The sequence below is a fragment of the Aulonocara sp. 'chitande type north' Nkhata Bay genome, linkage group LG7, assembly GCF_057382095.1.
Source record: "Aulonocara sp. 'chitande type north' Nkhata Bay isolate Kocher_YH1m ecotype deep benthic linkage group LG7, A_spYH_male_GT1.1, whole genome shotgun sequence".
NCBI classification, from domain to species: domain Eukaryota; kingdom Metazoa; phylum Chordata; class Actinopteri; order Cichliformes; family Cichlidae; genus Aulonocara; species Aulonocara sp. 'chitande type north' Nkhata Bay.
Genome location: NC_141350.1, coordinates 24,776,245 through 24,794,314, shown reverse-complemented (window position 1 = coordinate 24,794,314; position 18,070 = coordinate 24,776,245). Strand labels below are relative to the sequence as shown.

Below are 18,070 nucleotides of genomic sequence, written 5' to 3'. Positions count from 1 at the left end.
AGAAAAAAAAATCATTTCTTATACAAAAATATCACCTTCAGAGCTTTAAAAAAAACATCTCGATTTGATATTATCATCCCTGTGAAAAAACAGCAGGTAGACTAAAGGTGATATAGTCAAAGCGAGCTTAGTGTCTCAGTTAAACACAACCCTCTCTCCACCCCATTCTCACCCATCCACAAATTCACCCATCCTGGGGTGGGAGGTGTCGTTTTAATGCTATTTAGCATTGTGTCCACAGTCAAGAAGCAAGGCCACATAACAAAACTGTAGACAAAAAAAACAAAAAAAAGCAAACCGAAATGGGGAGTGGGCACATTTCACCAAACATTGTCTTTATTCCAATGCATTAACCTAAGTACCACAATATGTGAACATCTCCACACGAGCTCCTCACTGCACAGCGTTAATCTCCAGTGTGCAAAATTAACTGCTTGCACTCTGCTGTATTAGGAAATGGAGGAACATGGAGACTTTCATTAGTGCTGTTCACTACCAATACTTTTCTATAGATTAGTGCACTGGAATCATTTTGGAAGTCTTGTCTTATGAATAAACACCCACACAGTACATACAGGATATCAAAACAATGGCACTGTAATCAAGCCTCCTCAAGTTCTTCATTTTCATAGTGTAGAGAAAAAAACCTCATTCACTATGGAGCTATGATGATAAAACGTGGAGCCTGAATGAAAAATAAAAAGTCTAAATTTGTCTTACAAAACAAAACTAACAAAAGAGTAAAAAATCAAATCAGGTTCTGTAAGGTTCAGACATTCTCTGTCAGACTTGAGAAAATTCATTTGAGGCAGAGGCGAAGCAAAAAGCTGGTGTAGAGAGCGAGTGAGCGAAGATGCAGATAGCTTCAGTCAGGCTGTGTCACGGGCGCGGTGGACGGTGAGCTGCTGGCATGGCGGTGCAGGTACATGCAGAAACGGGGGCAGGTTCAGTGTGTCAGACTGCTGGAAAGCAGGGCAAAGAGGGGAGGGGTGGGAGGTCACTTTAGTGGGCGTGTGGGGCATAGGGAGGGGTGCTTCTGTGCTGCTGGATCTGTGTGGTTGTTCTTTTTTGCTGAGTCAGACAGAATTTGGCAGCGTTCACTCGTTCTCCCTGTTTGAACGTATGCAACCCCAGCATCCCCCCCCCCCCCCCCCCCCCCCCTCCCGACTATCCTACTCTGCCCTACGGCTCCAAAAAACAAACACGAGCGTGAGAGGTTACAGCAGATGCTGACGTCCCTTCTTTGCACGGATCGATCCGTTTGAAAGGCTCTCTACAAAGAGTAAGAATGGAAGGAATTTACATGATGGAGCAAAATTAATAACAACATATGGAGCTTGGCTGCCTGCTTGACAAACTTAACAGTGAAAAATAAAAAAAAATACTAACGTAGACAGAAAAAGAAAAAACAGGAGAAAACAGCTGTTAGAAAAAGGTGGGGTTAGGTGCCATGTCACAGCACCCCTTTACCTCTAAACAACCACCCAGCCCCCACCCCACTCTGGAAAAGTCTCAACACATTTTCCATTTATTTTCTTCGTCTTCTTTCGGTTTTTTTGGTTGTTGTTCTGACTCCCCTCCCATCTCCATTGCGCCCATTCTTCTGGCCCTCTTTTGAATCCTCCTCCTGATTTGGGATGCTACACCTCCTTGGTCATCCTGACTCGGATGCTGCTCAGGCACTTGCCCATGGCCTCGAAGAACGGGTCGCAGAAGGTGTGCACGCAGATAGAGAAGACGCGGCTGACGCAGTGGATCTCGATCAGGTAGCTCTTGACACACGGCACCACGGCCCAGATGTGCAGGAAGGACAGGATGGCAAAGAAAATTCCCCAGATCAACGCCAAGGGAATGCCCACCAGTGCCGTCAGCAGGCGGTAGCACCAGTACTTGGTGACAGTGAAGGTTGTGAAGCTGGCTTTCCACACACCGTCGAAGCTGTAGGTCCCTGCGGGTTCTGCAATCACATCTTCAAATTCAACCTAAGGAAGATGAAAGTAGACGAGTTAGAAATTGCTGGTAAAAACTTTGTATGAGAATACAAAGCTTTCGGTGAACTATCCCTGTGTGAAAAATGGAATTTTAAGACACAGAAAAACATATCAGCACTGCATTCAGCTGAAACTCAACACTCTGACTTGTTAAATACCTTCATCCCCTGCCAACAGAGTTTCACAAGAGTTCTGATATGGCGCAAATGAAACCACTATGGAAACTTTAACGCTGTCAAATCCAAGCTCATTATTTCCACACAAATCAACTTCACTCCCTGTTAATATGTCAGCTTCGCAGAGTTGGAGGGTGGGATTCTTGACAAGATTTATACCTCTCCTAGCAGGGACTGGTACGTAATCCAGCATCTGCCCCACCCAATACACTGACTGCACAAATGCTATCTCTGGTATCAGCTTCAATTTCTGAAAATCAGCCCAGGGGCTTTTTTCTCCCGTGCCTCCTACATTGGAAATGACCGGACACACAGAAAAAATAGGAAATGTTACTGGTAGATGAACTGTTGGGCTGTTGGGCTTCTGCTACATCCTCCATCTCCTGTTAGGTTTCTTTTTAATAGGAAACTCAATGCAAGTGTGCACAGGCTGATTGCTGGTGTTTAAAGAATGGAGGGAAAAGTGGCATCTCAGTGCTTATTCAACCTACCTTCCTCTCCCGGTCAGCCTCTTCCTAGGCCTCTGAGCCCCAAATCAATATTTATTTTACAGTTACTTGGAGACTGTGTCATGTCAAAGTAGTTGGGCTACTGAGGGCTAATAGCTGCAATACCAATAAGTCAAGCAGATAATATCTAGTGTTACACTAACAATGAAATGGAAAAGTGAAGTGCTTCATTCCTAGGAGATGCACCATCTGGAAGATGTGACTCCTGCTTACACAAACTGTCTGACCTTGACCACTTTCAGATCTTACTAAAAAGTGATACAGATTTTCTGCAGTGTATTTATTACTCTATAGGGATATTTATTGATAATAGCAATAGTATATGTAACTGCCCTTAATCCAGAGCTGACAATATATAACCTTCTGGTAATTTTTAGATTTAAAAAAATACATATAGAAAGTTAGAGAGCTATACTGGTATAAGCTAAATAAATAATGCATTTCTTTGTCTCCTGTTTAAAGTAGCATGAAATAGAAATTTAGATCTAAAAAATAGCTCTCCTGCAACTCCTTCCTTCTATTTTCTACCAGTCAACTTGAAAATATTTATCCTCAAAAATCTTTTTAATATTTTCACTTTGCTTTTAATCTTCCCTTTTCTTGCCATTATTATGTTACATGTAAATTTGCAGACTGTCAGCAATCGGTTAAGATTCGCCAATATAATAAGAATGTTCCAAGTGATTTAATATTATGTAATATTTTGTATTACAAATAATGTGATAACAGCAACCAGAGTGCAACTTTTATATAAAATCTGGAAAAAATAAACTGGATTGAAGATTCTAATTTTGCAACAGCATCCATACATCAGAAATCTGTAATATAATGCACGGCTCCAAATCACATACCAGTCACCTAAGTCCATAACAGTGAGTGTCTTAGGACTTCATGCCATGCTGTTATTCTTTATGTTGGGGTGAATGTAATATTTTTTACAGTCCTAGCAAAAGGACTCCTCACATCCAGCCTTTTTTTCTTGCCTTGAAACATCAGCTTGTAAGTCCAATTCTTTTATCCTGAAAGCAGCACAAAGCGTCTCTCACAACACCAACTGGCGAAGCTCACTACAGCCTTATAATATAAAACTGACTGCAGCCACAAAACCAGCCCGCCGTCCATTTAATTTTTCCACAGCTACAAATTTTAAAGTGGGCCAACTCGGCGCCAGTTTCCAGAACTTTGAGACTAAATGAGAGCCTTCTTCAGAGAGGCACAAACAACCACAGCAGGGTGGTGGGGAGTTCCTGACATAAAACGGTGCTCTTTGGTGTTTTTCCTGGGTTTTTTCTTCTTCTTCTTTTTTTTTAAAGTATTGTTATTCATTTGCAATTCTGAGGAAAGTTATCATTACTACCTTTGCTGTAATTCAGGAGAGGCTTCCTTTGTAAGCCACTCGAGTGTTAAGTGGGATTTTGGCAAGAATGCTGTTTGAATTCCGACTGTCCAAAAGTGATATGGGCATCCCTTATAGAAAACATCTGTTATCCAGTTATGTTAGGCAGTTTAATCTAATTATTTACATGTTTAAAGAAGGATTAGGGATTAGCAGTTCCTGAATGAAGAACATTAGTTCAATAAGCAAATAAGCAAGTCACATTAAGAAAATATCACTTTTGTGCTAAATTAAAAAAGGGGCCCTCCATTGAGAAGTTTGATATGAAACAATAGCGTCTCGAGACCAGTGTGTGACCAGTCAGCAAGGCAACTGTATTATTGAGTAAATAAGGTCATGTTCTATTTCTGGAGCTCTGTCTTAAGGCTGTCGACTATGCTTGAATAGACAAAGTGGGCTCCAGGAGAAGAAGGTCAGAGTGTAGTGCTCTACAGAACTATTTGCAGGGTTTTAGTGGTCAGTGTGTTTGATTTTAGGTGGCAGAACACAATGATTTACACACGACTTGTTTTGGATCAAAACACAAGCTTATACCACAATATAAAAGTGTCTTGGAATGATTATTGCTATTATTTGGCGCCACACGAGTAAAAATAAAACGGAATCTTTTGCATGTATTTATTGTCATAGCTCTACACGCTTTGTTAAATTTGCATGCCATTTGCACGGAAACAAATCTACACTGAGTTCAAAAAGGTTTTAATAGCGCCTGATGTCTCAGCCCACAGCGGAGTGCGCAGGCTAATAAAAAGCACAGACATTATCAAAGCAGGACATGTGAGCTTTACATACAACAAGATCCCATACCCAGAGGCATCTGTAATCAACTAAAAATCCCAGAATGAGGCAGATAAGTAAAAATACCACTAAGAGTGGACCAAAAATAGACTTTGCAGTCCTAGTGGGAGTGTTTCATTCCTTTCAGTTTTACCATAGAGACTTCAGATCTGCTGCCAGAGCTCAAACTTTTCACAACTCCCTCTAAAAAACTTTCTCCACTGGGGGCATTTTCAGTCTTCTCGTTGCTGGGCCTAAGCTCCTCCTCTCCCATATAAAATCCCACAACTCCTCCAAATGGAAAAAAAAAAAATCATTGCAGGAGAAACTCCAAACGCATGGCAGTAATGGAACTTGTTTGATGTGGCCAGGTGATTGAGGCCAGCTGCAGCAGCAACAGGAGTGCACCTTTGATTATAAGAATGCAGTGTTTGTGTGTTTGCGTCTGTGTGCTATCTAAGCAGTGTGTTTGAATGCGTGCTTTACAGATTTATATGGTAGTCCGGCATTTGAGGGTTGCGTGTGGTCATGGTGGATTGCAGAGCGAGCGTCGCTGGAAGGGATTCCCTGCTTGTGTGTTTCATCGGGGCATACTGAATGCACGCTTCCACTTGGCTGAGCTGTTTCACTGACCTCAAAGCACCTCAGAGCTGCTGTATACAGCACACTGTACAAACTTATCAGTGTTTACTCTCAAAATCCAGAGGGAGGCAATGAGTACCTAAGGGCCTCTCGTTATAAAATATACCCAGAGGCTTCTCTGTTGGGATTTATTAACTCAATATGAAAGTCTTTTTTTTAAGTATAATTTATTACAAAGAAGGATTCTGATACTGTCTCTATGTCGCAAGAAGACAAGGTATTAAGTATTACTATCAGTTTACGTTGTATTATTAGTAAACATCTATTACTACCAATAGATGTTTACTACTGCTAGTTAAAAGCTGAACGGTTTCAGGCGTCTTACGTTAAACGCTGCCTATAGCATGTTCATTTTTACAGTGTATGCACATGTGTTGTCAGGTCATTTCAGCAGCAGTCTGTTGGCTTGATTAGCGAGGGGTGGGACAATCGTGAAGCTGCATTCTATTCTGAGACTGGAAGGAGAGTCTGACTCACTGTCACAATGGAAGAGAGCAGGGAGAGAGCAGCCAGAGAGTGGTGGAAGAAGTTGGGATAGAAGCAGCAAACAGGAAAACTAGAGAATGAGAGTCTTTTTCTTTCCAAACCCAGCAACAAATATTTTGTAAAAGTGTTTTCATACAAACATGTGAATTCATCGTGTTCATGGCACATTTTATATAGACTTGTGCGTCATATGGGAAAAATGCACAAACTGGCAGTAACACACATGCCTCTCAGACAGTGATAAACTCCATAAAAACGAAGTGTTTTCAAATATTTAACGAGAAATAGAAGACAAAATGTACTTTTTGGGCAGGTTGTATGTGAAATGAGTGTCATGTAATAACAGAAAATTAAATGAGCACAACATTTTTAATGGATTCCTTGTATATGTGTATTATGGTTGTTTTAATCAAAATGCTCTGTCAGTATGTTTTCATCAGTCAATTTGGCAGGGGATGAAACTTTACCACATTTATATATTCTTTAAAGAGAAAGGTTATATTCAGTAGTTATGGTCTGATTAGTTACATCAGCAGCGACAGGCACTCATTTCTACTGAAAACCTTGTATTTGCCAACAAAAAGAAACAAATGGACTCACTCCTCTGACGCAACTATAGGCATGCGGGGAGGAAACGGAGGGGGCAGTGGCAGAATGGGAGGAAAGAAGGGAGGATAAGGAGTGGTGAGGGATCCCCTCATACTAATCGCCCACTTGGGTGTTTCCCTGTTTTAACAAGGCAGAGTTCAGGCATTTCAAAGATCTGACCCTTCCTGAACACGCAGGGAGCTGCTTGACCCCACTCTGATGTAGCCAGATGCACCAGCTGGAGAGGAGCACAGCCGGGCGCACACGGCTGCTGCTCCTCTCTCCCACACAGATGAATCAGGTGGCTTGCAGCGCACCACTCCTTTGCCGCTATAACATCTCTCCCTGTGCTTTTAACAAAAATAAGTACTGAGTATTTATCCGGCGAGACTTCTCTGTTATGGACAGAATTTTACTTTCCCATTAGACAGGCGTGTGCAGCGAGGACTGTGGGAAATGTGTGTTCCAACAACAGGAAATAGGTTATATTTCCTCTGTTGGAGCGAAGTTGGGACGTTCACGTTTCAAGCCCACTCCACACAAGGGGACTGCATGCCATTGTATCGCTGCAGCTCAATGATCTTTAATACGTTTGCAAAGCTTCTTCCTAATAGGGGAAGACACTGAGTGGTAACACTGACACGACGCATAGCAAAGGTGCGCAAAACTGCATGCGTGTCCGACGCGCAGATAACTTGTTTGACAGCTCATAGAAATAAAATGGACATCGTTTATTAGAGATTATTTCAGTTTGCAGCGCCTGTGATACAGGTAAACCCTGTGTAAACTCGGGAACAGGTGGTTTCGGTTGCCATGGACGAAAACATAAAGTTCAGAAGTTACCAGTCTTTGAAGTTTAACTCACCTTAACAACGTCGTCGTTTATGTGTTTGGGATCCCGGTTGACCAGGTCGATCTCTTTGGTGTGGACATCCTCCATCGTTTTCTCGTTCAGACTGTCGTTGTCCATGTCTTTGTTGTTGGGTTTATATATGTTCCCTTGTTTTCGGATAAACGGCGAATGTAGAAACTCCTGCAAAGAGCCGGGGGAGACAGAAGGAGAAGAGGGTGAAGAGGAGAAGGAATAGTGTGTAGCGCGCTGAGAGAGAGAGCGACTGGAGCTGCAAGTTACCAGGCTTCCCCACAAACAGGGATGGGTTTAAGTGAATAGAAAGTAAAGTACCACACCCCTTCATCCAGCCGCAAGGGGTCCTCACCACCCAGACACTAATCCAGTATGTTAACATGACATACAGTTGATTCAACGTGTTGTCTACCCATGGCAATGGAAACACTTTTAAGAAACGTGCAAAGGCGTTATTTTTTTAAATATGAACGAATCTCCAATTAATACTCTTCCTACACGAAAAATATATATTTAGAAAGTAAAGAAAATCACGAATTCAGTTATATTTGCAATGTCATTTGTAATATGTTCACATTACGTATGCAAAAACTTCATTTAAAATGCGTAAAGACCCCTTTGGCTTCTATGAGCCTCCTCAATCCTACGAGTCAAGCACCTTATGTTATTACGCACACCACACGACTTCAGTTGGCATTAAAGGACAGGGGAGATTTGTGACTGAAATTCAGAATTTTACGGTAAAAAAAATGGATTTGTTTCCCCCTTGTATAACGCATGGAAATGTACAGTTTAAACGTTTGTGCGTAAATAATCGGTTACTGTGCTGAAAGAGGACCTAACAGGTAAAATCCTCACACCCACATTCTAATGTAAACTGCATCGACCTTCGCATTCTCTTAGCCTGTGTGGGAGAAGTGCTCATGACTGGGCGCCAGAGCGCAAGATAAGGACAGAAACATAGCGCACTCATTTCCCCCTCGTGAACGCATTCTTTTCTTTTTTTTTTCTCTTTTTTTGAAGGGGGGGGGGGGATAATCAGCTTCTGTAAGAAAAGTAAATGTCAGCTACAAACAAACAACCACAAATTAAAAGAACTACAGCTGAGAGCTATACTGTACCTCTTCTGTCTCGCCGTCCTTCGGTCCTCCTGTCATGCTGTCCTCACGTTTGGAGAGATTAGCACGTTGAAACAGACAAAAAAAAAGATAATATAGGAAGCAGAGAGGGAGGCGTGGATGCAAACTGGGAGGACGGGGTCTTTCTCTCAGAGTCCTGTATAGTGAAGTTATTCCTGCCCTTTTTGTTGGACGTGACTAAAATTCAGTGGACAAGCGCGTACGGGGAAACCTCCAGTGTTTCCTCGGATACCGCAGAGCGCAGCTGGGGAGTCACCAGTGAGCAGACAGGAGAGCCACCCTGGAACCTGCTCGGCTGGAGGAGAGACTGACGTGATCTCAGACTGAAAGGGTGTTTGTAGCCGGCATGGAATTTCATATTTAGGGATCACAGCAGAGTATAATAAGTTTTTTGTTCAGTGAAACGTGGGAGTTAATTGAACCTGGCAAGGTGTGGACACTTGCCATACCTTAGCCTACGGGGAAAAATCCAAGTGGTTATAATGGATAGAGGGAAGAAAGAAATATGTAGTTCAGCTATTTCAGCACATCTAAAGTCACGCCTGTCATCAGCTGCTTCATAAGATCACATTTATATTTTGGTTAGTGAACCCAGTTTTTCAAGGTGTCAGCTTCATCAGGTTTTGAAGTCGTGCTGGCCACTCTGGTCTGTTTACATTCTTGTGTCAGCTCATCGTGGAGAGACGCCAGCTGGCACCTTGCTGTTTTCAGCCAGAGGGACTGCAATAGAAACAAATTTTAGGTGCGTCTCACTGGCGTGTCAATAAAAGAAACGGATTGGCACAATGATGAAGTTGTTTTTACATTTTTCAAAGCTCTCATTTGCTTTTAGTTTTAGAGCAACATGCACAGAGATGTCAGCTCTTGCCTTCCTCAGTGTGAAAGCTTATCTCAGTTCAAGGAAGAGTAACTCCTCTTTGCTGTTTATTTTGAGGAGCACCTTATTTCTTATTAACTCTGGGCTATTCATTTACTATCTTTATCCTGTAATTATTCTGTTATTTAATTTAAACACTTTGCTATCTACTCTATCTCCAGGAACTTCATTTCAATTGTTTATTGATGATTGTAGCGCCAATAAACTATTACAAACAAAACTGGTGTGCATTTGTTTGTGATAGCAACATGAATGAACTTAAGGAGCAAGAAAGAAAATAATACAAATTAATAAAAATTAAAACCATTTTTAATTCATTGAAAGTTATCTATAAACAAGGGAGGCAAAAATGATTAAAGTAGATGAGTAATTGGGAAAAATGGATGAATATTTTCTCGTAATTAAACAATTGTATTAATAACAGTAATAGCTAATAGTATCTCCACACAGTGGAAGTAGGTAAAGTGATGAATGATTAAAACTAAAGGCTAAAAGCTATTGATGAATTATTACAAGACCTAACCATTACTGAATAATTATTAGTTGAACATAATAGCTGAGAAAATATTGCTGTGTGGCTTTATTGCTGAGAATCATAACACGAGGAATGAACAAAGGGAGAAACCTAACTTTGAGACACAGGAGAAAGAAACACACAGTTTGGCAGAAGACAAAGGGAAAGCCAGGCAACTTACACACCAGGTAATTACGGAGATAGGAAACACCAGGAAACACAGCTGAATGGAATCTAAGGAGACAATGGGAAGCTTAACTAACACAACCTACAGGAGATGAGTGACAATCAGAATAAAGCAGGAAGCAACAAACACTGAGACCAACACATGTGAACTTCACACAGCGGCAGGAGATAACTGCAGAGACATGACTGACTGAGGAGAAAGGGAACACAAAAGATGATAACAAAAGATGACATAATCTTATGAGAAACACAGACTGGAAAGAAAGGGAAACTAAGAAGCACAAGGAAACATTATGCTGAAAGGACTGGATGCAAGAACAAAATCCAAAACAAAACAAACTCACAGAAAACTCAAAACATGCCAAAACTCAAAACGCTGGAACCATGACAAATATATACTGTAAGCTGAAAATATTTCAGAATCCCCCAGTCATGTCTGTCCCATTTGTAGCAACTGAAAATAAAATAAATTCATAATTATAATAAAGGTCAATCAAATGGACCAATATGGCAAGGCCATGATGATCCACTTGGTAAAATAAATCCGCTTGGCATCTTTCTTGGCCTTAAGACAACAATTCTGATGGCTAAAGATCCAAACGGGACACAAAAAAAAAAAGAAAAAAAAAAAAGAAAATATTACAGAAATGTTTAAAATGCATTTAGAGGTTAAATAGTATAAGCATATGTCTAAATTGTTGAAAAGGCTAAAAGTAATGCATAAATGCTCAAATCTGTATGGAAGTGAATAAATAGCTTTGACCAAACTCACCAGTGACAATTTGATTGTTTTCCTCAACATTTCAATGAGCAGGTGTATAAACTTCTTCAATAAATTCAAGTGGAATGAGTTCAAGTGGACACGTTTGAACATGGCGCCATGTAGGGATACAGGACTGTGTTGGTTCCAGTTTAATACAATTACAGTAAAGTGCAGACGTATAATGTCATACAAGACACCAAATAAAATTATTTTTAAAAACCTGAAGCACTAATGTTTCCTTAGCGCATAATGTTAAGATAAAAGAGTGCACCAATGAAGGTTTTGTAGACTTCAGTTGTTTGCATTTTGCTTCATTGTCTCTGCAAAAGAACAAGTCTTGTGTAGGCATCATTTTTCTTCTTGCTTTCATTTATTATGAAGTACTGTAATGCTTTTTCTTTTTCTTTTTTAGAAAGCTATTCTATGAATAAACACCTGGTTAGCCTCCTTGAGTTCACTGGGTGTGGCACTGAAGTGAGATCAAAATAACCAAATGAGCACCTGCTTCAAACAAAGATGTTACTTTGCTGAAGCCTGGAAGAGAAGCTTACACAATCTGCTACTAACACTGTGGAAAATATTAGCAAATTTAAGTAACATTTGTGCAAATGAGATTGCACATTGTGCACTAGCATGACTTTGTTTATGTAAGCTGAGGTGCAAAAAACATTGTGAACTGTGGCAAATTTCAGATGATGCAGTTTAAGTTGATGCTGAGAATATTAAAAACACTTAATTGCCACTCAGAACACTGAGAAGACAGAATCTCAAACAACTCATCCAGCACCAGTGCCAGAGGTAAAAAGTCATGAGGATATGGAATAGGAACTGGATTCAGTACACATTAGTGTCAATTGCTTAGAAATTACAAGCAAACTTATTATAATTTGCATTTGCGCAAAATTAAGTGGAAACAATACTAATAGACATTGTTGAGTATCAGGACGGAGTTAACTGTGATAGGAGAATAAACAGCCATAAGGGTATCAGGTTAATGCAGGATCATTTTTTAAATTATTGCTTTTTTAAACATATATGAAATGAAATTTTTTACATTGCATGATATGCATAGGGCAGCAACAGCAGTGTGGTGCTTAGCACCATTACCTCAGAGCAAGAAGGTCCTGGGTTCAAATCCAACAGCCAGGTGGGGCTTTTCTGTGTGCAGTATGCATGTTCAACTCCATATGTCCCTGTGGATTTTCTTCTGGGTGCTCTAGCTTCCTTCCAGAGTCCAGACAAATGCAATAAGTGGTTGTAGTTGTGGATATGAGCATCAGTGCTTATCTGTCTTTACACTGCTTATGTTCTGGGTTGATTTAATCCACAAAGAACAAGAGTTGGAGGTCAAAAGGTCAAAGCGAAGAAACTCTTTGGCTTGTTTCTGGCACTGGTTGCTGGAACACGCCAGAAAAAATTTCACTGCATTCAGACGTTCCTTTAATTTCCTTGTAATTATACAATAATACAGCGTTGTGTTTCAGGCTGGGCTGTGATTGGCTAGCTGAAGCTATTTATCAGACAAAAAGAGAAATGCCAGACACAACAGCTCAACTTGCACCTCAAAATATTTTATAATTTGAAAACTCAGCTTTAGATGGACAGAGTTCAAGAGAGAACTGTGTTTGAGTCTCTTCATTTGGTCAAAGGGGAACATCATGAATGTCTGGATAAGAGACTACTCTTCATAAAACAAACAAACAAAAAACTTCTGTGTAGCATTATGAGTGTTAATGCCACGCAGGCGTGCAAATCTAACAGCTAAAGCCTCAGGTCATGTTCCATCAATGCACAGCTCATCTTTGTATAGGAAAGTGTGTTATGAAATCTCAGCAAAGTGATTTATGAGACTATTTTGGCACTCACCTGCACATCAAAACCACACTCATCTACTGTGACAGAAAGAAGAAACCACACACAGAAGAATTACCTTAAGGAAAAAAAAGATCTTTATTTTTGTCATGAAGGACATATTTATTGTTAAAATAAGAGTTTCATTCCAAAATGTGTCAATGTTGTGTAAAACAGTAACTACAAAAATTAAAATCAAACTCATAAAAGTAGCATCATTACTGTTAAAAGTAAAGTAGTTTAAGTAGTTTTACTTTAGTGACAAGTGAATACCTTACAGTATTATAACCTTTTTGTCTTTAATGAATATATAGCCTGCGCTAGACTAAAAAGCCCAGATAAAATGTTGTGGTTTCATGCTGCTGCTGCACACAACTGTCTTCCACCTTCAGTTGTACAACTCTTTAATGGTCATCCGAGAGCTGACCACAAAGCCCAACAAAATGCATTGAAACAAAGCATTGCATCATACAGCGTTCAGCTTTTTGATTTAAATGTTCAGCAGGTTAGCCAGCAGTGCAACCACCAGTACATGCCAATGTAGCTTTTATTTCAACTGATTCATCTTCCTTGAAAAATCTGAATTGTGATCTACTATAAACTTAATTGCACTGAACAAGTTTAACTTTTGTTGTGTGTCCCTTTCGGATGAACTCATTTTACTATCTCCAACAAGAGACTACAACGTTAGCGACTAGCTTCTAATGAAACTATAGCATCTACTTAAAAATTCTGATATTTGTTACAAGACTACAAAGGACTGCAGAAACTCAAATATGTGGAAATGTTGGTCAGTGTCACCTGGATGTAGCATCTGTTTATAACATGAGCCACAACAGTGAGATAATACAGTATGTGAGAGGTATACAGGCGTTTTAGCTTGCTGTCAAGTTTTTCAGACTTCAAACAGTAAAAGCAACTAACCAAGCAACAACATATACATTCTCATCCCGAGGCACCAAACAGGAGGTATAGCTGGAAATGTATACCCATCACTCACTGCTTGGTAGTGTAAGATTATAAACTAAAGCTCTGAAGATCAGTCCAAATGGCAGCAAATAACCTAGCGTTTCCTTAGTTGGAATCCTAATCAGGTATTTTTATGAGAGCTGATGCAAAACCTTAAAGGCTATTTTGAATTTTCAGTGTGATAATCCATCCATCCATCCACTGCAGGGTGGAAAGGTTCTGGAGTCTATCCCAGCTGTCATAGAGTGGGAGGCAGAGTACATCCTATAAATCACCAGTCCACCCCAGAGCTAGCATAGAGACATACAGTCATCCAGGCTTATTCAAACCTACAACCAATCTAGAACCACTAAGCAACTCATCATGCATGTCTTTGGGCTGTGGGAGGATGCCGGGCACCTGGAGAGAACCCACGCAGGCACAAAGAGATCATGCAAACTGCATACAGAAAGGCCACAGCTGGCCAGCAAATTCATATCTCTTGCAGCAATGCAACAGTGCTACCCACTGTGCTTCCCTGTATGTTGTTACAAAAGTAGTCACAGATTTCTAAAGAAGAGGAAATGTAACAACCATCTCATTACTGGAATGAACATATGTTGTTCAGTTCTGTCAGTGGCTTTGACAGAAATAATTTCTTTTGACGGTCTGGGAATGAGAAGGGATGTGCGAACTATACCAAAGTTTGGTTTTAGACCGTGAGTGTCTAAGGTGGGTTTGCACTTGACAGAAGTGCACAGTGAAAACAGTACAAAAGCAAACAGACATATAAGCATGTACCTGACACGCAGACCTGACTGCTGCACTGATGCTCTCAATAACACATTTTAAACTTTGGACTGTGCAGATCATTGCAAGTAGGAGCTGTGCAAGCTTATATTTCAAATTAAACATTTATCAAAACCACTCCAAAATGGTAAAAATCATGTCATTTTTTAAATGAATTCCAGCTGTAGAAGTATTCCAAATCCCAGCTCACTAAGCTTATCCAAAATGCATGTACCACAGTCTCACTCAGCTCAACCAAGGCTTCAGTCGAATGAAATACGGAACTCCTTCATCACACTGTAGTAAAGTCTTTTGATGTCAGTGTCTGTCAATCAAGAACTAGTTGTCCCATAAATAATAAATTAGAAAGGCCCTTCTAAAATGATCTACAATCCTGTTTATATAACATAATTAAATAACTGTATGCTCCATACATAAGCAAATGCCCATTATTATTGCTGATACAGTAAAATAAGGCTGCAAATGTGCAACAAGCTGCTTCATAGCGCTTAATATTCCAATAAACTGCTCTTGAGCAAACTATTCGGTTCATTACATTAAACTTCCAGCTGAATGCTTAATAATATACACAATATATATAGATAAAAAAATCAAAAATATTACATCTCTTAGCAAGTCAGCAATATGTTAGGTTGAACAGCAACAATTTTTACAACTCTGCCACCCACAAAGGAATGGAATGACAAACATCTTTTGGTCACAATCAGCAAAACAACTCCATTTTGGGTGGTGCACACAAGCTGTCTGCAAATATATGAGGGTTTCATTAGATGACTGCATGTGCAGATTTGCTTATTTGCAAGTCATGTTATTTGCATTGTGTCTTTGCTTGATACACTGAAAAGGGTTAGTGAAATATGTTCATAGCATATCTTAAATTTCTAATTTTCTAATGTTTTAACCTTGTTTCGCTCAGACTGAACACAGGTGTGCTTTTGCTGTTTCAAACCATTCATTTGATGTGTTCTGAGAAAAAGCAGATCAGATTATATGTTTGACAAACTTAGCCCTCATGGCCACATTTTTCAAAAAAAAAAAAAAAATCTACAGAATATTACTTTGCAATAACATCCACCAGGATATCATATTTCACTTAGAGTTGATGTATCCGACTTGCTTCAGTCACTCTTTCGTCACTGACTCCAGTCCCCCCGGCACATTTCTTTCTCCCCAGGGACAGAAGTTTCAGTTTTCTGTAGCCTTGACTTGAATGGAGGACAAGATTTTCCCCATACTGTGGAAAAGCGGTGTTACGAGAATGTCCGTCAGACTCCTCCACACAATGTGGATAGACGGTAAGAGCATCATGAAGCTCTGGATCATAGGCATCACCACCCTGGAGGAAGAAGGTCAGAGGGTCACTTTTCTAGGCATGGAGGTTTCATCACAGATTTCTGTTTTAAACTAATTTGTGTTGCCAGAACAGTTGCTCTTGTTATTGTCTCAGCTGTTAAAAAAGTTTATAGGTCCTGTCTAGGAAAAAGATGAAAGATGGTCATCATACTGCATTTTGAAGTTTGTTTCAGTGTATTGTGAAGCTATTTCCTCCCTTGGACTAACACCCCCTGTGTATGGTCTCCTGATACACTGCCCTGTTCTGGTGATGCCTACCTGTGCCTGACTTTCTCTTAAGCTTATAAGCCCCAAGAGAGCTCAGTTAGGTGAAAGGTCATGTACAAATTACTCTACAGTGCTCCGTGCACATCTAAAGAATGTCCCACTCTGCTCTGAAAACAGGCTCCAAATGCTGCTAGAGCACCCTCTAACTGACATGGGACATAGGACATTTTTTCCATCACTACTAGGGGAACTCAATGTTCCTCACAACTTTCCATAAGGTGTTCATTACTCCACATAAAATGTTGTTTCATCAAATAGACTCTTTGGGTTTTGGTTGAAGCTCATGAGCGCTAAAAACCTAGCAGCACCTGGGTGCTGCAGACATATAGAGCTGACATAAGCATGACATAATTTTCCAAATATAAGAACAAATTGCTGACATAATGTTTCAATGCCACACTAGATATGATGTTGACTGTAAAAATAACCTGTGTCAATGTTTGCCTAAAGAACAGAACAAATATAGTGGAAAGCCGCAGGAGTTCATAATGTTGATGCGATGATCTAAACAAGGTAAACAGAATAAGGTAATAATTAACGTAACGCTCTTGGAAATGTTGATATTTTGCATACTAGTTAATCTTTATGAATTAAGATGTCTTCTCTACAAATATTCTACTAATCTACTGTAAGTTCACTGCTTCTCAACATTAACTTGTTACAGTGGGATCATTTGTGTGTTCACATATTGTTGTCTGAAAATACTGTTTAGCACAACATCGGGACCTTGCTGCCTGAGAACAACTCCTTACCAGATGTGAACACAGCTGAGCACTCCAAACACTATCCCCAGGATGAAAGCCACGGGCACAGCAAGCAGAGTAGTCAACAGGCGGTAAAAACCGAATTTGACCAGCTCAAAGGTGGCGTGGCTTCCAATCCACACTCTGTCAAAACTGTGTGTGGAAATGGGCTCCGCGATGACATCTTCAAAGCCCACCTGTTAGGTCACAAAAGTCATAGGGAAAGCAATAAAAACATAATAAGTAAACAGAGGCAGGAAAGTGTTTGAATGTGATGGATTAATGCGCAGGCAGCGACTTCCAGGTATTCATACTGCAGATTAACAATCTTGCTGGACTACAAAAACCATCCAATAATAGTGCAATAGGCTATACAAATAATTCATCTGGACAGCCTTCACCTTTTGTAGTTTCAATTTCAAAGTATCACCCAACACATCGCACAGACTTTACCTTCAGATGTGGGTTGATATCGTTTGGATCTCTGTCGGGTGACGCTGTATACACTTTCCCCTTGTTCGATAGAATGGGCTCTATCGATCTGTTGAACTCATCTTCGTCCATAATTATGCTGGTATCCAATTTCTCCTTCTCTAAACCCATTTTGTCGAGTCAGGCCGGGAGACGGTGCAGGGAGAGCGGCTGGTGACGGTGCGCTGTGAGCTGTGCGCCGGACTCAGTGGCACCCCGCCCCGTACGGAAGTCAGCGCAGCGTGGAGCAGAGGAGACACAACAAGCCCAAAGTCACTTCCCTGGAGCATTTCAACATTTTAGCAATGAGAGACGCCACTGTGCACTTTACTGGACTTGTATCATGAGCCATTGAGTCCCAACAGTCCTCAGGGTTAATTACTGGCTAAACAAACTAGCCTTTTATAGACATGTGATTGAGTGCGATTATTACACAGCCTGCAAGGCTTTTCTTCTCACAGCCCCAAAACTCATATTTATATATATAAAAGGTTTGTTATTTGTGAAGTTTTTCCAAAACAAACAGCGATGCTTTGGGAAATGCATCCACCTACATTCCATGTCTGCTTTGCTCCAGGCCTTTTATTTTGGAAAGGTACACCGAGATGTTTATTGCCACAATAATTTGTAATGTACAAAGCCTGGTTATTATTGTTGAGCACAATGTTCCACCTGTTGAGCTGATTTACCACATATTTTCTCTTTTGGTTTTTGGTCT

General features: G+C 40.3%; 2 protein-coding genes across 2 annotated transcripts; both read right to left on the bottom strand.

The window, feature by feature from the left end:
* Nucleotides 1-1,154: 1,154 nt before the first annotated feature.
* cav1 (caveolin 1) lies at nt 1,155-8,872 on the bottom strand. The gene is made up of 3 exons (XM_086299578.1): nt 8,552-8,872; nt 7,431-7,598; nt 1,155-1,982 (listed from the first exon to the last, which is right to left on the bottom strand). Exons 1-3 carry the CDS (start codon nt 8,585-8,587, stop codon nt 1,641-1,643), a joined length of 546 nt encoding a protein of 181 aa, XP_086155704.1. The 5' UTR covers nt 8,588-8,872; the 3' UTR covers nt 1,155-1,640.
* Nucleotides 8,873-12,860: 3,988 nt separating this feature from the next.
* Nucleotides 12,861-17,609, bottom strand: cav2 (caveolin 2). The gene is made up of 3 exons (XM_086299577.1): nt 17,335-17,609; nt 16,891-17,078; nt 12,861-15,854 (listed from the first exon to the last, which is right to left on the bottom strand). The coding sequence occupies exons 1-3, from the start codon at nt 17,482-17,484 to the stop codon at nt 15,704-15,706; spliced, it is 489 nt and encodes a 162-aa protein (XP_086155703.1). The 5' UTR covers nt 17,485-17,609; the 3' UTR covers nt 12,861-15,703.
* Between the last annotated feature and the right edge of the window lie 461 nt (nt 17,610-18,070).